Below are 20,598 nucleotides of genomic sequence, written 5' to 3'. Positions count from 1 at the left end.
CAAAAAAGGCACAGGCGCATTCCATAATTAGTGGTTTACCTTGTTTCCTGTGGCCATCAGAATGGCTCCATCTGAATGGTCAGCATCGAGCAGTGCTACACTGGCGGTGACAGGTCTTGAGTCCAGGTGGATGTTGACATGGGGAGAGGCAAATCGGGAGAACAACACCTAAAAGAGGGAAACATTACTGCAGTTATCCTAAAGGGGCTTTGGCTGTTGCTTAATCAGGTATCACTGTATGCAACATACTGAACATTAACCAGAGAAAGCAAAGGAGACAGCTGTCTGTGGATCTCCGACAGAAGATTATAGATATTAAAGGTTAAGACTATCTCCAGAGGTTTTGTGTTCCTGTGACCACGGTTGCCAATTTTCTTACAAAATATAATCAAAAATTATCAAGAAATCAAAAATAAAGTCAGATATGTGTTAAATATGGAATAAACAACACGAGATGGCAGTTATAAGTCATTTCAGAGATGGTACCAACCAATTTGTTCACGTCTGTATAACGACAACATCATCATCATAGTCCCAACTCTGGTACTGCTTATATAAGCTGAAACTGACAGCAACATGTAACAGAAGAAGAAGCCACCCGGAGACGATTATCAAACAAAAATGTAGCCTGACACCATTCAAAATGATCTAGTAACAAGAGTACTACTTTCTAAGAGAAGATAGAAACAGGACTTGAATTAAACAGTTCTCTCTCTCTTTTTTAAAAACAAATGTACAACAATACATTGCGTTAGCACCCAACACACACCTCCCACCACTACCCAACCCCCATTTTTTAAGCAATCAGCGCTCAAGTCAGATGAGGACACCTGATAAGTAGGTGGAGGTGGGGTTCTTTTCCTTTGTCACTTCTGTTTTTCATTATTGCTATATTTATTCATAACAGGGGAAACTTGGGAAACATTATATGAACAATAGCAACGCTGGAAGATTGACTTTTTATTGACATGAAGGAAAACGATCCAGAATGTGTCATCTTTCCTGAGGCAATTCTTCATTGGATTTTGGCTCACTTTAAAAGATCTATTGTGCAAAGCAGAGTTGACACACACACTCTATGTATACTCGAAATTTCCAAAACAGGAATTTCACATGTGTAACCAATGGCAATTATAATCTGTCTTGACCTAGTATACCAATGGGAATGGACTCAATATAAATGTTATTAGCTAATTTCAGAAAATCTAAATGGCTGGACAATTATTTATAGCATTTTGCAATATAATTACCAACACAACATGTGTTAAAATAAATGGAATGCTACATTTCCCCAACTGATTGTTTCAGTTGAAAAAACAAACAAACAGCCCAACAAACACCATTATACATTTTGATATTTTCTCTAAGAGCTATGTGTCTGGAACATTATTTAGTAAACAAAACAGCCGAGTACCCGTTTCACTAAGCCTATGCAAAACACAGTATCCACAAAGGAGTCTTAAATTAACTCCAAAGGTTTCTCATTAACATGATTTATGTGTATTCAAACACTAACAAAGACACAGTAATGAAACTATAGAAATCCGTGAATGGAGTAGGAAGTTTGCTTACAACAGCTGGACTCTGACAAAACATGGCGTCCTCATACTGAAGCTGGCATTTTTTCATCTCCTGAAAAACTTTAGTGACCATTTGATCTAAATGTCTCAGATTCGTCTTTTAGCCACATTTTGATAGTCTGGCAGTACTTCATGTACCCTGGTCAAAGGAGCTTGCATAGAAAAGCGTCTGGACTTCTTTAAGTTTACTTCAAGTAAACTTAAAGAAGTTACTTGAAGTAAACTTAAAGAAGTCCAGACGCTTTTCTATGCAAGCTCCTTTGACTACGATGACCTGGATGACTGAGAACCTTCACAGACATACTTCATGTACCCTGCCTTTGTACCAAGGCACTTTTTTCTACCCTTAACATTCCTCAGGGATTTTGGAGATTTGGCAGATTTGTCGGCAGCACATCCGAGAGACAAATCTTCTGTCCCAGCACATCCCAAAGGTATTCTTTTGGGTTGAGATCTGGTGATGGTAAAGACCATTGTGAGTACAGTGAACTCACTGCCATGTTAAAGTAACCAGTTTGACTAATGTTTGAGCTTTGTGACACAGTTCTGCAAGAAGCAGCCCATCAGAATATCTACATACTTAGGTTGGCAGTGGGCTTTGAAAAATGCTCACTTAGTTATAAGGGGGCCAAAGTCTGCCGCCTTTATACCACCATGAATATCACCAATAACTGGCGATACAAGCAAGATGGATCCATGCTCTCATATTGTTTATGTCAAATCCTGACCCTATCAACCTGATAAGATAAGAGACTTATCAAACAAGACAACATTTTTTCAGTCTTCTATTATTCATTGTGCTGAACCTGTGTCAACTGTAGCCTCAGTTTTGTGTTCTTAGTTCTTAGTTGTTATTAATCTCTGCCTCTCTTCCACAGCATGTCTTTTGTCCCGTTTTCCTCTCCTCGGCCCCAACTGCCCTTCCCTGAGGCTGGTTCTGCTGGAGATTTCTTCCTGTAAAAAGTGAGTTTTTCCTTCCCACTGTCGCCAAAACACATATTAGGGGGTCGTCTGATTGTTGGGGTGTTATCGTAGCTTTACCTCACAATATAAAGCACCTTTAGGCAACTGTTTGCCTGAATTGAAGTGAAATAAACGTAACGAGTTGCTGAAATGTGACTGGCTGATTAAATATGAACATACCATGTATGACACCCCACTGCTGTGAATGCACAGTTTTCCAAACTTGGGAAGCCAGGGGATTTTACAGATCCTTCCAGTGCTTTCAGGTGCTGCGGCCATAACTTCCAAAAGGTGATGGATGGTTAGAATGAATGCTTTTGACACTTTTGACAATCAGTTAGCTTGACGCTTGCAATACAATTTACTGTACTTACATGCAATACATGACCACGTCATCAAATATCAACAGAGCTTCAAGAAATGATCGAAAGCACATCAATTTTCCCCACACACGTGCACACGCACAGAACACCTGGAACACCATTCATCACTTGTGGTTGTGCTGCAATTACAGACCTTGCAGCAAGCTGCACAGAACAGGGTCTCTAATAGGGTGTGCGGTTACACCAGTGCCATTAAACCTTTTAAATAATACACTCACCCACCTACACACATTTTTTTCCATATCAACTCCACAACGCTATTTATACTCAAAAAAGAGAGTTGTGGTATTGGAAACACAACAAATCATGTCCAGCATATCCCCAACACATTGACAGGGCCCTGCAGGAACAAGGGCTGCGTTATAGCTGTGATTTCTGGTTCAGTACAAAAAAAGTTACACAATGCACTATTACACAGTTTCTTCTGCTTATTGTAAGTTAATTGATGCTTTGCATTTACACTGTTGATATTCAGACCCGCTTCAGTTGAAGCGCTCACACAGAAACACTGTTACCTCTGTCAATCTGGACCTGACATGTAATGACTGGCTAACCATACTTTATTGCCTCATTTGAGTTTGGTAAGAGTCCCTCAATGAGAAGTTACTGCAAAACAAGAAAACAGAAACATGAATAAATCAGTAAATCAGTTTCCACTTCTGTCCATTTGTGTGGGTCAGTGTCCCGTAAATCCCTACAGTTCTGTGCATTGTAAATTTTAAATGTGATTTTGTTGGTTGGCTGATACACGGCTTGCCCTCGCCCTCACCCTCAGAAATGTCTGGTTTTCCTGCATCATTCTTCCCACTGTTTGGGCCTCATGATCAACATTAGCTTTGTATCATTGAATATAATAGGTAGCTTTCCTCTGGGGACAAGGCCATACAAGAGGAATCTCTCTGGAGGGAATGGCGGCGTAAATTACAGCTTATTGTATTAAGCAGGCAGGGGGGAAATTTGGCCAATAAACACAGCTACTGTGTTATTCCCACAGTGGCCCAACTGAAGTCGAGGGAAACACTTCCTCAGCCAGAATGGAGTCCATCGGGGTGAACAACACTCTTTTTCTTTCACTGCCTCTACCCTATGTTCCCTCTCACCTTGTCCATTGGGAACAACCAGGAAACTGAAATACATGAAAAGTTGACATATTCTTTCTGCCACACTAACAATGAAATGAACCGCTATAGCAAAGACGACCACCTCTCACAGCTTCTTGTTGTTGCATAGCTTGGGCTGAGACTGAGCAGGTGGCCAGAAGGTCATCAGTTCAAATGTACACCTTCCCAGTTTAGGACAAGGAAAGCTAATGAGCCAATGAGCCAACAAAATTTCCATGGTAAACACAAAGTGGTTAGAATAGATAAACGGTGGAGTGGGACTACAGTGGTTTGGTTCCCTGTGGAGACACAACCTTTTGTGGTTTTGTTAGGAATAACATCTGAGATACCTGATTTTATGACCCCTTGTGACAAAGGAGCAACTGAAATAGCTTTGAAGCAGTTTGTGTCAAAATCAAGTGCATCTAAAATTCACAAGCAATGTTTGAACCCATACATTTCCCACCTTTGTGACTAGAAAACCAGAATTTCCCTCGACGTTTTATAGGGAAGAGGTGCTTCTTCTGCTAAAAAATTGATTGATGGAAATTTTTAACCCGCAGCAAGCAAGACTGTTGCACTCCACGGGTTAATTCATGCCTTTCATGCCTTGGAAATATCTTTTAACCACTATTCCTGATCAGCGTCTTTCCCTCCTCACTGTTGACTTTAATGTCCCTCTTTGGTTCGTTTTTAGAAAAAGATATTTGTACGGAATAACAAATGAAATGGCGAGCTTTGCAGTGCATTACAGCTGGTCTCCTCTTCAGACTTTTAGCTAAAACAATGAACCACATCCAATTCAGGCAGCCACAAAAACACAAAAACAGAACTGAAGGAGGGGCTGGAGTGGTGGTGTTTGACGGTACAGAAACGCATAGCAACAGCTGCACGGGACGCTCAGGGAGTAGAAATGTGGCGTGTGAGAGAACGTGTCAGTGAAACTCGCCATTCACCATCAACGTGTCGTTCGACTTGTAAACCCCCCTCACGCCCCACTACCATCGTCTCTACCCTTCCTCCATCCTGCTCTGCCTTTCCGTGCAGCTGTCATCCCTTTTTTCCACATCTTTCTTGCTGTTCTTTTCCATGCGTCTTCTCATTCTTGTGTTTCAAAAACACGTGAGGTAATTTAGTGTTTACTTTATGCGTTTCATTCCATTTGCCACAGGTTTTTTTTTGCCATTATTTTTTACAGACACACCAATGCACCACTTGCTGCACTTGCTGTATTTTCAGCTGCAACCCCTGCATGCATAGTTTTATTGTCCGAGTAAATGACTTCAGCACCACAAGAAAACTGAAAGTAGCTGCAGATGGTGAGTCACAGTCCAAGATGCTGCTACACAGGCTTGTCATATTGACTTAATTAAACTGAAAGCCAAAATGTTATGTTTTACCTTGATAATCTGCCCTTGCATGACTCTACTAAGCTAAAGTACCTCTCACAGGCTAAATATTTTAACTTCAGGTGCATTGGTATTAAATACTAAATGACTGCATGTGGTATTTATTAGTCTTAAATGTGATTCCTTTTAAACTTATGTTTTTGTACTTTTCCATCAAGGCTTAAAGTTACTGTATGCATTACCAGAGTAGCGACCTCTTTGAGGTGTGTAGCCACAAAAGTACTGTTAATTTTTTGTGTTTTTATTGCTGCTAGTTGTGCTTATAAGGTATGATTTTGAAAGTATATTTAACATAATTCTCTGAATTCTCAGAGAAAGTTTTAGCTTCTAGTTTGTTAGGTCACAGTCTAGTATTAATTTATTGATATTTCATATTTTACTAATTTTCCGGAATATGTGTAACATGGAGATTGTGGAAACTACTTGCTAACCAGTGTAGCTAGCATTAGCTGATAGCTTAGCCCTGCTGTTCAAATATGGCCATTTCTGGCTTAAAAACATCTGGCTCTATAACTCAAATCCCACATCCTTTAAGAAAATTAAATTAATAAACTGAGGACCTTGAAATTCTGCCTTTCTTTTATAAAGTCATCCAATAACATCCTTAAAAAGAATGACCAGAGGCGTGGAATCTACTGCTGGTCTGAGCACTAATAGCCTAAATAGGGACTGTATTTGCTCAGATGACTAGTTAGAACAGAGTTCTTTGAAAGCTCACTGAGCATAGTTCAAAGGTAAGCAAACTGTGAAAAACTGGAAGATTCTGGAGCTTGCTGATAGTTTCCCCTAACCTGCTTCTAGTTAAGACACCTGGAGTTGTTTTCTCTACTGTGTCTCCTGCAGGACACTTTCACCCGACATTGATCAACATCCTGGCACATTTACATGAACAGTGAGATAGGGGAAACTGCTTTAAGATTATAAATGCAGGCCTGTAGAATACATTGCATGCATTTGACAGGCAAATTAAGACACTGATGGTGACTTGTTTACCTGTATTTGACGTCCATCAGCAGTTCCTAGGTATACCACAGCACGACCGTGGACTGGCACCACAGTAATTGAGGTCACCAAGGTGTTTGTCAAGTCTTTGTGCCAGTATTCTAACCTCTGGTATAACTGGGTCACCTGTAGGCGATATGTGCTCTCTTTTCCTTCGTGGATTCCTTCATGGGGGTCGCAGTCATCTGATGAAGTCTGCAAAGAAACCACAGGAGTCAGTGGGAGAAAATTTCCTCTAGCGTGCCACAAGAATAATAATATACACGAACATAATAGTGGAGAAAGTACTTTTTGTTGTGGTTAGAGACATGATACTGATAGGATATATGATGTAGCAAAGAAATGTCAAATACCAGTGTGGTCATGTTCAACAATGAAAAACATCCGATATGGAACATATAATTAAAATCAGTACACTTGGATAAGAATGAAAATTATGGCATAACCATAAAAATCTGATTACCAGAAAAATAAAACAATGTACTTTTAAGCGAGATCTGATCTCTTTGTCCAAACAGATCCTAAAAAACGACTTGTTATATAATATCATGTTGAGCTATCTTATTTCATTTCTGTTCAGTTGGGGGAGGGTCAGGAGCCAAAACCTCCTAAGCCCACTCTTAGCTACTCTTTCATCAAACCGAGCTCGTAATGGAGGTCTCAGTGTGATAGTACCTCTAGGGCAAGTACATGCTTTGTTGAACAGAGGTTTGAGGACTGGAAGATTTCATGGGAAACAGCGAGGAGATATTCATGCTGTTTTTCATTCCATGTGCAGTTTTTTCTCCCTCCAACTGGGAAACCCCACTTTTTCTCGCTTTCTCCACCCTCCTCCTGTATTTCTTTGTCCTCGTGAGTTTAGAACCAAAATCTGTTACTCTCTTAGTTTGCAAATGCTGCTGGGTTGTTCACATTGTTGTGTCTGGAGCCTCTGGAGCATACAGTGAAAGCACGGACTGAAGCCAGAGTTGGATTCAGGGTCTTTTCTCTTTCAATAACCACCCCCCTCCTCTTACTGCCCAGCGCTGCTCTCACTGTTCGGACTCTTGTGTTTAGTCATGGCCTTCTGTCCTAGCCTCGGGTTTCATTAATTATTAATGACCCAGAGAGTGGCAGGCCTCTTGTGGCTTTTAAGGTCCTTGACCTGGCTGCTTGACCAGACCTCTGCTTTCTGTTGTCTTCTCAACTTCAGTGGTTGACAACCTTTTCTTTCTAGTCACAAAAAATGGGCAGGCCGTACAAGTAAAATGATTGCTGAAACTTGTAGACAGTCTCAGTGCCTCGGTGTGTACAGTCCTAACAGTTAACGTCTACCACTTAATGCCACACAGAAATGTTCATGACTTTGGTAGTGACCATTTATTGTGCACAAAAGGGCAACAATTTAATTGGCTGCCTCCAAAACTGCTAATCATGTACAGGCTCATTATCCTTTTCTGGTTCTACCTAAAGTAAGCTTGGGTTGTTATTTGTGGTTTGTGTGAAATATGCTGCATCATTTGTTTAGTGTCAAGCTTTGAAACTCGGGAGAACAATGGTGAAGTAATAAATCTGAAGGTTTTTTGTTCAATTTCAGTGATGTTACTTAAACAGAGATAAACAGGACCTCACGGAGAGGAAGGCAAGGAAAGCAGAAAAACCTGGCTGACTTGCAAGCATGCTGCAACAAACCTTGGTTAAATTAAATATCCCCAAGGCCAGTGGTTGCAATTAGAGAGACAATGGCTAAGTCAAAACCAGTAAAAATGTGGAGGAAATTTAAAGCTGGCAGAAAGATTGGCTGTTTTTTTAAGTCCACAGCTGGCAGGTGATGAAGCCAGCTGATATGGATGGAATTGCGAGGCTTTAAAGAGGAAATTTTTTTCAGAAATGACACTTTGCGACTGAAATTGATTTAGACTTGGATAAGTACATGGACACGTAGGACAGTAGACACATAGGACACTGTAAGGGCTGAGGCAAGAGAAACACCTCTTCTTCAAACAAGATACAAATCTGTTGATGTGTATGTGTAAGAACACATTCACAAAGTCTACCCTTCTCATACATTTGATCACAACTCCAAGCAGAACATAAATCACACTGAGCACATATGAATCGGCCAAAACTCTACCGACTTTCCTAAAACTGCGGCAGATGGAGATGTCACGATCACTACAGAGATTACACCCTGCAGCTCAAAACACAGGCCCCAGGCTGTTTATTTTCAGAGCAAACAAACAGGACTTTAGGTGTTTGTTGAAGTGGAATAGGACGTTGGGTGATAGAGCAGAAAGGGTCTAGGAGGCATCCCTCTGCTAAATTATTTTGAAAGATCAAAGCAATGAAATTGGACAGTCGAAAAGACTGTTTTGACAAGCTTCGTTTGAAGCACCGCTGCTGTTATCCTTGGCTGTTTCTTGGCACACAGACAGAGAGTTTGCCACTGAGTCAAACAGGTTCTGCAAGAGGGTGACGTTTCCCTTAAAGTCTGATAGAGACTTAAATTAAATATTTTTATTCAGTAACTGCCAGTTAGAAGAAGTGCAATTTCAACAACTGACAGTAAAAAAAAACAGAAAAAAAGTGAAAGAACCTCAGAGGAACTCTGCAAAGAGCACCTCACTATTTCCACAATCAAACGTCAGTATTAATAAAAGTGTTATTAATCAATGACCTTAGTAATACTACGTTCAAAGCAACATTTTCACCCTTTTCTTACATTCATCTTTTAGAAGATTTATGGTGTTGGCAAGATGTTCTACATCTTTCAAGCCATTTTGTGAACATGTCTTCCAGTCGTGTAACAGGCACCACGGGGCACATACGTGAGATACTGTACACCTTTTGCTCCGTACTTAACCAGCAGTTATTGTCCCCAAAACAACGGCCCTGCGATAGGGTTTCGGCGTTGTGGAGCTCCCAAAAGCCTGGGGCACTGCTCAGGAGAGTCAAGAGAGGGGTGAAAGGTGATCCACATAGGCTTCAATGTCACTTTCATATTCTTGCTGTTGCTCCTGGGTCCAGTGTGAAGAGATACACTAATACCTGAATTATAAAGCATGGACTGGGTTACAGCCAGCAGAGGCTTTTGGTATGACAGTCTGTTCAGTGCTAATCCAGGGGAAAATGATTAAAAAAAAGGTTAAAGGCACTTTTGCTAATATAAAGAAAATGTACCGCTTGTTTTGGGGGTATAACACTGTGTTAGCAAACTTGCACTCATGAAATTCAGGAGGTCTGTGTCACTGCTGGCCTCTCAGCTGGCACTCTCCCTCAAATAACCTTTGACCTCTTGATTGCGTGTGCGATTGCACACTCCAGACAGCAGGGAGGTTTAGCTGTCGTTGGGGTGTGTGTGAATGCAGTTTTTAGAGAAAGAGAGAGCAAATGCAATGTGCGCACATATGGGCCCAGAATGTCTGTGTACACGTGTGCAGCAGGGTATTGTTGCACTTATGTTGGGACACACATTACTGTACCCCACCTGGAGTCAGTATGCACGATACTCTGCAACCTGATCTCAACAGCTGTAACAACCATGATATGTGTGTGTGTGTGTGTGTGTGTGTGTGTGTGTGTGTGTGTGTGTGTGTGTGTGTGTGTGTGTGTGTGTGTGTGTGTGTGTGTGTGTGTGTTTAAAATGCACAGGTGGCTGGTACCAATATACAGTCATGTGTTTATTTGTTTTTCTGAAAGTGTGTGTTGTAAAGAAAAACATCTGCACACATAAACAGGTCCAACAGAAGACAGGGAGAATAATATGTGATGATTGTAGTGAAATGTGACCACGTCTTCTAAAAATGTGAGGCATATGTGTATTTGTCAATAACCAAATACTTAAACCGCACAAGTATGGCATATTTGAGTTTTATTAATCTGAACAACCACTGCATATTTGTAGAGCTTGCGGTTATGTAGTACTCAGAATTCTTGAGCTTCCCCATGTGCTTTGAATCAGTGTTAAACAAATAAAGAAAACGTTGTTATTGTTTAATTATATATGGATAACCAAATAAAACAAACAGAAATACATTTTTCAATCAACTTCAAAATCAATTACACCGAGTTAGGAAGATGTCAATAAGCACTTATTCTAAACTTAACTATCTTGCAGTTGTGCCATACATGCTATAAAAGTTTGATTTTAGTTTAACAGCTGTTGCTAATTGTTATATTTTTGCAGAATTTCAATGAATAGTAAGATTAATTTGAATCCCAACTCAATGCTTTTCTAATTATTAACTTGTCTAAACACTTTGAAGAAGAATAACTTCCCAAACCATTTTAGTCACTTTCTTCACTTGAAACAATTACTAAAATTGTTAATGATACTCTAATTCCTTCTCTGTGTATGGAGAATCTCTGCCCCCTGTTCTTCTTATATTTCTTTATATATTACTATACTAGTAATAGTCAAAGGAGCTTGCAAAGAAAAGCGTCTGGACTTCTTTAAGTTGCTTGAAGACGTTTCACCTATCATCCGAGAAGCTTCTTCAGAACAGGTCATTGCAAGCTCCTTTGACTACAATGACCTGGATGACTGAGAACCTTCACAGATATACTAGTAATACTTTAATACTTTACTGTGTCTCTCAGCACAGTCTCAAGAGCATGGAGGAGATTCCAGGAGACAGATAGTTACTGTAGTGGAGCTGGACAGGGCTATAGAAGGTCCTTAACCCATCAGTAGGATTGATGCTTTGTGCAAGGAGGAATAGAATGAGCACTGCCAGAGCCCAACAAAATGACCTCCCGCTGGCCACTGGTGTGACTGAAGATACTTCATGAGGGTGGTCTGAGGGCCCGACGTCCTCTAGTGGGCTCTGTGCTCACTGCCCGACACTGTGGAGCCCGAGTGGCTTTTGCAACAGAATGCCAGAATTGGCAGGTCAACTACTCTTGCCCTGTGCTTCACTAATGAAAGCAGGCTAGCCCTGAGCACATGTGATAGATGTTAAAGCGTCTTTATGGCGCCTTTAAAATCGTTCACCATGACTGGTGATGGGTAAGTGATAGTCTGGGTCGTCTTCAGCCGAGGACCCAGGCTATCACTGGGGCTTTTTCATGTAGAGGCACACAGACCTCTACAGGCTGGAAAAAACCCATTAGGTATTGGGATGAAATCCCTGGACCCATTGTAAGACCCTACATTGGAGCAGTGGGTCCTGGGTGCCTCCAGGTGTACAACAGTGATTGATGTGCGCAAGTATGCAGGCAGTTCCTGGAGGATGAAGGAAGTGACACCACTGATTGACCCCCGAGCTCCCCTGACCTAAATTCAACAGAACACCTCTGGGACATTAAGTTTTGGTCCATCCAACACCACCAGGTTGCACTTCAGACCATCCTGGAGCTCAGTGATGCCATGGTCCAGATGTGAGAGGTAATCCTAAGGACAACATCTGGTGTCTCATTAGGAGCATCCTCTGATGTTGTCAGGCATGCATACAAGCACTTGGGGGTCCATAAAAACTACTGAGTACCATTTGAGTAGCTGGAATAAAATCACTTTGATTTTCAGTTTATCTATGAATTCAGCCCTCTGTAGGTTGATCATTTTCATTTAAAACAATGTCAAATAATTTTTGTTCCTAACACATTCCAAAATCCATATGATACAGACATCAAGCATGGGTTTTCCCCTATTAAGAACCTATTAAGTGTTGCTTTAATTTTTTTGAGCAGTATATCTGACAACTATTCGATTTCTACAGACACAAGGATGACACTCAGTTGTATGCAGCTGTAAAAGCAGATCACCATTGTCAGGATATTAAACACGTGGCTCGCATTCCTGCTGTAAAAAGTACATTTGCAATAATTACTTGGCAACAGAAAAATTGCCAACTGGACCCATTTGACCAGCTCTGATTAACTGGGTGAGTGAAGATTCACACGTGAGTCATGTCTGCTGTCACTTCAAAATTGAACTAAGTCAGCAGTCGGCTGTGCACTGCTGGAGAACTCATTTAACCAAAAAAATTTAAGTTGCCCGAGAGTTAGCTGACAACTCCACACAGAGGAAAACGACAGTGTTTGCAATGAGGTAATGTATTGTTTTTACACTATTCTAACTCACTATATATAGTACAAAATTACATTTCATGAACGCGTTTCAGAGGCCATGCCACGCTCAGTTCATGACAATTTTTGATCCTTTGATGCGAAAGTCACTCTTATAATAAAGAAAGGGGAAAGATTGATTGATGGCCTGATTGTTGTCTTTATTTATCTAATATGCCAAACAAATCACCTCCTGTCCTGCCTAAACTAAAAATTCTCACACAACACAGGCAGGATTTTCTCTGCTCAGCCAAGATAATGAAAACAAATCTTATTGTTTCATGGAAATGCTGAAAGTGTTTGTAAGCTATTCTCCATTAGCTGTCCCTGAGCTAAATGTTGCTCCTCATCCCCCTTTAATTCTTCTGTTCACTAACCGCCTTCCTCTCTTTTTTCTGTTTCCTTTAGTTCCCTCCACACACACAGATTCAGTCCATTCTAAATAATCTGCTGGTGTGTGTGTGTGTATGGTTGTGTGTGTTTTCTCCAACAAAGGAACAATGCAGCTTCCAGTCTCTCAGCCCTAGTAAATCACCTTAACTGTCTGAAACCTGGCCGGATGAATAATTATCCTGTCTCCTCTCCCTCCAGTCAAAGACTAAAATATAATCTCAGAAAACACGGCGAGGGATGATTTTTCACCTCTGTGAGACAGAACAACTTCTTCTCCAGCATGAATCAACATATTTCTCTCCTCTTCTTCTTGGGGATTTGTACAATTCAAAATAAGGAGCAGGATGATGGACTGCTGAGTTTGAAGACTAGGAGCCAAAAGATACTTTTTCTTCTCACTGAGAATGTCTTTGATTCCACCTCTCCCGAAAGGCAACGGCACATTCTTCAGATGAGCTTTCCAGAGTTGACCTTCAAATATACATTTTGGTCAGACTGACACAGTAGCTTCAATTACAGTAAAAAAAGGGAGATTAAAAGGGAAGCAGAGGCATCGACTTCTTAATACATTCTTGAATTCACACATACAGAAGGAGGTTTTGCAATTGCTGTACGAGACCAATTTCTGTAGTATTTCAGTAACAGATGGGTCGTTTTTCCCCATGCGTGACTGATATTAGGTATTGTTCCATACAGCTCTTGTCCTAGGTGTTTCATAAAAGCTTTGGATATTGGAGATACTTAACACCATATAAACTTAGGCTTTTCATGCTTAGTTTGCATTTTGTGCATGAAACATCATGTCAAACACTAACTAGACTAATCCTTTACCCTTTGACTTTTATTTGCTAAGTACTACTACAGTTTTATTGGTAGCTTATTATTCACTGCCGAAACTCCTATTCATTCAAATGGTCCACCCCCAAGTTCAGAGGCTCTGGTCTCATCAGTGAGGTCTACCCCACAGTTTGTAAAGCAATGCTTTAACTAGAATCCCTGCCCACATGTCACTTTGTACTAGGGCTGCCACAAACGATTATTTTGACAGTCGACTAGTCACCGATTATTTCTGCAATTAGTCGACTAATCAGATCATGCATCCATTGGACGTAAAACGTACAGCTTATTGCACCAGCATGCATCTGCTCTTATATAACTATCATTAGCTTAAAGCTTTAAGTGTTTAAGGTATGTGCTAACTAAAAACAAAGACAAGATGGTAGTTTATTAAATTTCAATAAAATCTGCAGGTTATTTCGGTGAAGTTTAATAAACTCCTTGCTATCTAAAATATAACGGGACACTGGAGTATATTCTCGAGCATCTCACACTTCTGATAATCAGTTGTCTGCTTGACGTTTATTCAGCTGTGTAAAAACTATAACTTTAATCTCAGCCAAACCGATTTACTCAGGAACAAATAAAATACTAAAAAAAAGCCAAACAATAACTTTTTTAAGTTATCTAAGTGACTTATATATGTTTAACCTGAGTAGCGAAAGACAGCGGTGGGTTTGAAAACGATTTGCCGGGAGTCCGGTGTTCTCACGGGCTCTAGTGAGCCTTGAACCCCGGCTAGCTATCGAGCTAGTGGGTAACAGACGTCTCCAAAAACGTCGGCGCACTTCTTCAAAGTTTGTGGTGTCTTGGTAAACTGAGCAGATATTTGAGGTTTACACAGCTACATTCTCGCCTAAAAATATAAACTTAATTAATTAGGTAAACTTTATTTTGTGACCCAAAAAGAATAATAAGAGTAATGTTAAAACTAACTAGCTGCCGCCATTGTTGACAACTGCGCTGGGCCGCGCTATGAATTCTGGGACACAGCTTCTTCTTTTTAGGGGTTTTAACGGCAGCTGGCATCCTTGTACATGCAGTGCTGCCATCTTCTGTTTCAGTCCGTTATTACACTCTTAAATCCTACTACTTATTCCTGCGTCTTTTGGGATTTTACAAAGCTTCAAACAACGCGTTGACTATTAAATTAGTCGTCGTCGATTTTAATAGTCGACGTAATCGTTAGGGGTGCAACGATACTCGTATCGATATTGAACCGTTCGATACAGTGCTTTCGGTTCGGTAAGCATATGTATCGAACAATACAACATTTTTAATTTATTTGATCAACTTTCCTTCTGAGGGTGCTGTCTGTGTTGAGCGCTCAGTGGATCTGCGCTCGACAGTGCAGCCTAGGCGGAGTAGTCGAACGCAGATTCACTGAGCGCAGGGCAAGCTAGCGAGACAGAAGTTAAGCTCTCCTTGCAACATGGCAAATTGAACCTCCCCCACCCTCATTCAGATCTGGCGTTTGGAACTATTTTGGTTTTCATGTGAGTATGACCCTGAAGTTAAGCGCGTCATGGACTAAAGTAAAACAGTATGTTGGATGTGCCAGCAATGCTCAATTACATGGGTGGGAACTAGTGTGTTAGCACAGTTAGCTCGTTAACGGAGATTTGCCGTGTTGTGGCTTAACCTCGTTTCAGATTAACGCTGACAGCACTAGTGGGAACACAACGAATATGACTGCACATTTACGCGACATCATCCTAGTGCAAAGACAAGTGGAAGCAGACAAAAACAACAAGCATGCATGCTACAAACTTTACCCGAGTCATTTAGACAGCCGTTAGCACATGATTCTCCTTATGGGGACCTGATATGTTTAATATGCTGCTGAGAATATAGCCCAGAAGAAGTGTATAGTATAGCTTTTATTTTGGAAAGAGCCATTTCTCTGTAATAAACTCTCTTTTCCAAAGATGAGTGATTCCTCAATCAGATACAGGGCTCGCAAAATCGCTAGCCCGACGTCCCGGGGCTAGCGATTTTTCCAGTCGGGCTACCAAAATCTATCTCTGCCCTGCACGTCGGGCTATGGTAAGAAGGAAAAATCTATGTCAATGCTTTTGCATTCTTTCGGAAATGTAGCTGGGTAATTATGTCATTGGCATCGGTGAGCCACTGTCAATATGTGACACATTGAAATCGCGTTTGAATTTGCGCTTGTTTTTTGCTTTCACTTTGCAATCGCGCGAACTGTGTATAGAGAGCGACAGCACTGATTGGTGAGTGATGATAATTTGCGCACCAATTCCTCTGACATCATCTTATCAATCGTTAGCTTACTATGCAAACATGACAAGTGAAATCTCCCGCAGCAAGCTTAAACATGTGAGAGGTTGATCGCGCAGAGAATCGCTGAGCGTTATGTGAGTGCGTGTGTAAAAGCAGCAGGATATATATTTTAGTTCTGCTGAGCCAAATAAGACAGGTCAGGGTGAAGAAGTGACAGCCAAAGAAAAGCTTACCACAAAATGGAAAAGTTATGACAAATCAGACTATAAGGCAAAAAGAAAGTGCAGCTTTATGGTTTCATGGACAAAAGAATTTCTGTGGCTGCAATATGACGAGCTAAATAACCAGGGCTGCACATAAGTGGTCCGCAGGTGCGCATTCGCTGTCAAAATAAAAAACGCGCACAAGATAAGAAGTTGCGACGGGTGTTTGCGTACATAAGATTTTCAGGAGGAGGACAGACATTTGTTTAGAACTCTTAAAGATGTCGAAGAAGCTCCTTTAAGCAATTACTTTGGTGTTCCTCCACCTCCAAAGAAATGTCAGAAGGAGTCCGAACCACAAAAGAAGCGCGTATTCTCGGAAAAGTGGTTGCAGGAGGTGAGCTGGCTTCAAACAAATGATGAACGCACAGAGAGGTGGTGCAGAATGTGCCGTGAAAATTTAATAAATGACAAATTAAAAAGGCATGAACATTTTTTTGTATTGAAAAAATATCGAACCGTGACACCAAAGTATCGAACCGAACCGAACCGTGAATTTTGTGTATCGTTGCACCCCTAGTAATCGTGACTAGTTGACTAATCGTGGCAGCCCTACTTTGTACTTGACAGTTGGTCGCTAGGGGACATTTCAGGCTCCAGTTGCACAGGTAATCCTCTTCCATTTACACCACCGTGTCATATGCTAGTCAGCAGGAATCACTAACCTCAAAGTTTAGATTCATTAAATGTGATTATCCCCCACTAGCCAACAGTTACGCCCCCTGTAACTGCTACAGTATCTCAATGATTTTCACTAACATTACCTGGTCTTTGATAGCTACAGTATGATAGTCTCTTCCTTTGTCAATGTCCCTAGCACCCTATACTAGTGTCCCATCTTGGCTGTGAGGAGATTTCACAAGTAAAGTTCCCTTGAGGAGAATAGTTACAAAATAGACACAAATGTCACATTTTTCACAGATAATGTAACTTTTTTCCAGATGGTGTAACCACTAGAATCAAAACTGAGACACATATCTCAAAACCAAGAGAAATAAACTGAAACCATCAGAAAGTCTGGGTGCCTTTGCAGAAAATATGTATTTGTTAACCTTTGTCTACACTATGGCACTCATCATTTTATATAGCCCCCAAAGAAAATAGGGCAAGAAGTATAATCTGGGTGCATATAGATGTGAACAACTCCAAACACCCTGTCCTAATACTAGCTGACGGCGCTGTAAGTCAATGAGGAATGACAAAGGTTAATTTTAGGGCGTAAATGAGCACCACATTGCTTTTTGCTTTTTCAGCCTTGATATTAGTCACTCAAGACATTATTTTAGAGCATTAACGTCTTTCTGAGACCACATCGATCTCGAAGCTGACAGCCGAGTGGAACGATCGGTCGTATTTACTGAAGCAGCTGCCATTTCTACATGTGCTCTTAATTACAGGCATAAATACGCATGAAGGAGAGGCTGATTTATTGTCGAGATTTTTTCAGGGAGATTCGAGGAGCACTAATCATCTACTTACATTATTTTATTAGCATTAGCGTTACCCTTTCCCACTGATTACTTCAGTCAGAGAGGCAGGCTTAAAAACAGCTTCACTGAAAATGTCAAAATATCAAGTACTTTATGCTGAGAAGGCCAACATCGGCTTTGAAGCGGGGATATGCACACAAGATTTAAAGTGACAAGTTATTCAGCCAAATATCTTTTTTTTTTCTGAAATTCCTCCTCCCAGCAGTCTGGAATAATCAAATCCATCCACCGGTGCAGACACTTGGCAGAATCTTCACAGTGAAGACTTCACTGTGAACAGAAATTTCCAAAAACGGCTCCTGCGCCCTTCTTGCTACCATTTAAAGCTCAGAACATTCTTAGCTACAAGTGGCTGTCTCTGCTTCTCATATTTTTTCAGATTTCAGAGGTGAACTTCCATCTTACAGGCAGCAGGACTTACACACATATGTGGAAAAGAAACGGCAGCTGGAGAGCTGCAGCCCAACAGCAGCCGTTGAGGAGAAGCCTGATAACCTTAGGTTGTAAACAACACCAGCCTGCGCTCCCGCAGCAAGACACCTTATCAGCTGAGGGTCAACATAAGGTCTGCACACGCAGGCCTCCTCAACTCAGTGTGGTCTTGAATGAGCTAAGGTCACTTGCACTATAGTGCTGGCAGACACACTGCGCTTCTACACACAGAGATCTCAGAACAGCCTCAGCTGAAGAGGACCAAACAAGCGCAACTAAACCTGAAATGGCTTTTATTGCTCGGCTGCATGGCCTTTCATATTTGTGTCTTTTCTCCAAGTGACAGAAAAGCAAATATAGAACTCCAGCTGCTTTCGTGATAAAAAGACTAAATATAATCAAGAAATCCCATGAAAACACACACAAAACCTCGTCAAAAAAAACTTCTGAAAACTGGCGCTTTACTTTATGGATGCAGATCTTTGTGAAGTCACCATAAAATGTTTCATAGCTTGTCGTGACAGCTTGCAGGTGGCAGCCATTTGTGCAGTTGAGACACAAGACTGCATGACAAAGCAAACAAAAGAAATATTAGCATTGCGTCTGTCCTCAGAGAGCAGCCCTTGAACACAACAATGCAGCATTGTGCTACTTTTCTCACTTGTAAAAGTCCTGGAAGTTGGCATCAAACTTTGCAGAGTTGCTCAACCCTCCTTTTCACCGCCTTGTGCAAATAAAGATCTTCAGGGATCAGGTTTGGAAAGCCAGAAATTGTTAATGGAGGATCCGAGTAAGATTGTGCCATGATGACGGCTTGGTTCCATGTTTAACTTTGGAAGGTGTATGATGCAGCCTAGCAAACACGATGCTTGTCTGACTCGCATGCAAACTGGTAATCAGATTGTTCCCTAAGCAATAAAACCATTTATTGAGTCAAATTTGCAGGCATAATGAAGAATAATTCTATATTCACAAACTAAATATAGCAAATTGTTGTTTTGGGAAATAACTTTTTTTTTTTTTTTTTTTTTTAAAGAGTCCTTAAACTAAAATGATCAAAACAATCTTGGAAGGCTCCAGCTGTGTACAGAGCGTGGCTTTTAACTGTAAAACACAGTATTCATTTCCAAGAAAAGCTACTCATCCCTCAGGTGTGAGCCTACCCACTTCCCACGAAATGATTCAAACCATGATCCCTGATGAGGAAGGTGAGATCAAAGCCTGCAAAGACAATATCTGCTGCAAGATACCTTTTCTGTTTGTGGTGCATTGTTCAGGGGCACAGCAGGGGGATAAAAGCCATACAAGTGTGCAGACAGTGAGATGGAGGGGAGGGTTTGTTCTCCGACCTCCTCCATTACTTGAGTACACATTCTGGCATAATCCCTTGCTTGCATTGTGTGCGGATTACTGGTTGAATGGAATGGAGAAGGATCAGTCCTAATGTGTGGTGAGACCTTCCTGTTGAATGACATGGTGTCACTTCTGTTAATGTTTTATTTGTAATTGGGAAATGTTTAAAATACAGTTCCCCTCTGTTTCATTTGGGCTGAGTGAAAAATCACAAAACCAATATCTGCAAAGCTTGAGAGCCACAATTTATATCCAGTGACAATATGCGTCTTTTTTCTTTTATTTTTTTTGCAGGACTGAAGTCCACACAGGGCCAAAGGAGATGACTCCACGGGTCGTGATTTCACTTTGGTTTGACTCTTTTGAGCTATCATGCATTTAGAGGTAGAAAAGCCTCAGTTTTTCCAATGGGTCTTTATGGTATCAAAGAGCTCATCAACCAGACTTGAATTAGAAAGAAAGAAATAAAATCTACACACTACACACTGCCTTTTTCCAATATCTTCAGAAATAAGGAGATGAGGTAAAATTTTACTTTTGTCCTTCCAGTTTAATGTGGCTGCAGGCCTGCCACGATCATTTGCTGCTCCAGTGAACTTTGCGATTATGAGCTTTTCAAAGGGGAAGACAGACCTTATGACAAAGCCCGAAGGACCCAGAGTCAAGGAAGTAAGAGTGATCCGGGGTCGAGGTGAGGCCACTGCTCAGGACAGGCTTTTGGTCCTTTATTTTGAGCACAAGGGAAGCGGGTGGGGTGCTCCTGACAGACACATACCTTATTTCATTTCAGAGCAGGATATCACTATGTGGTGACATAGATGAGTAGTAGGCATGCAGCTGATAATAGCTTGGAGGCCTCGACTCACAAACTCCACGGAGCAAAACGCCTCCATATTTGACATTAAACAAGTGTATCATAAATGGCTTCTGGCACTGCTGGCAAGTGTCTCCATGCTGGTAAAGGAAGCATTTAAAAAAATCAGATCGGAGATGAAAGACTCAGTGGCATGGCATTTGAGAAAAGTATCTAATTTGCATCACTGTGTCAAAACAGAAATATGACATGAGTGTGACAGTGATCACCAATGATTGGTTGGAAAAACA

The 20,598-nt window shown here is 41.0% G+C and overlaps 1 protein-coding gene across 1 annotated transcript in view; it reads right to left on the bottom strand.

The window, feature by feature from the left end:
- met (MET proto-oncogene, receptor tyrosine kinase) overlaps positions 1-20,598 on the bottom strand; it is a 65,737-nt gene that overhangs the window by 32,410 nt on the left and 12,729 nt on the right. Inside the window, exons 3-4 of the mRNA XM_006782316.3 lie at positions 6,429-6,632; positions 40-168 (exon numbers count right to left, since the gene is read on the bottom strand). Coding sequence (XP_006782379.2) covers positions 40-168; positions 6,429-6,632 — 333 coding nt within the window. The remainder of the gene's footprint in view (positions 1-39; positions 169-6,428; positions 6,633-20,598) is intronic.

Source organism: Neolamprologus brichardi, chromosome 7 (genome assembly GCF_056152115.1).
Source record: "Neolamprologus brichardi isolate AB-2024 chromosome 7, ASM5615211v1, whole genome shotgun sequence".
Taxonomy (NCBI): domain Eukaryota; kingdom Metazoa; phylum Chordata; class Actinopteri; order Cichliformes; family Cichlidae; genus Neolamprologus; species Neolamprologus brichardi.
This window is presented reverse-complemented; position numbering and strand designations above follow the sequence as displayed.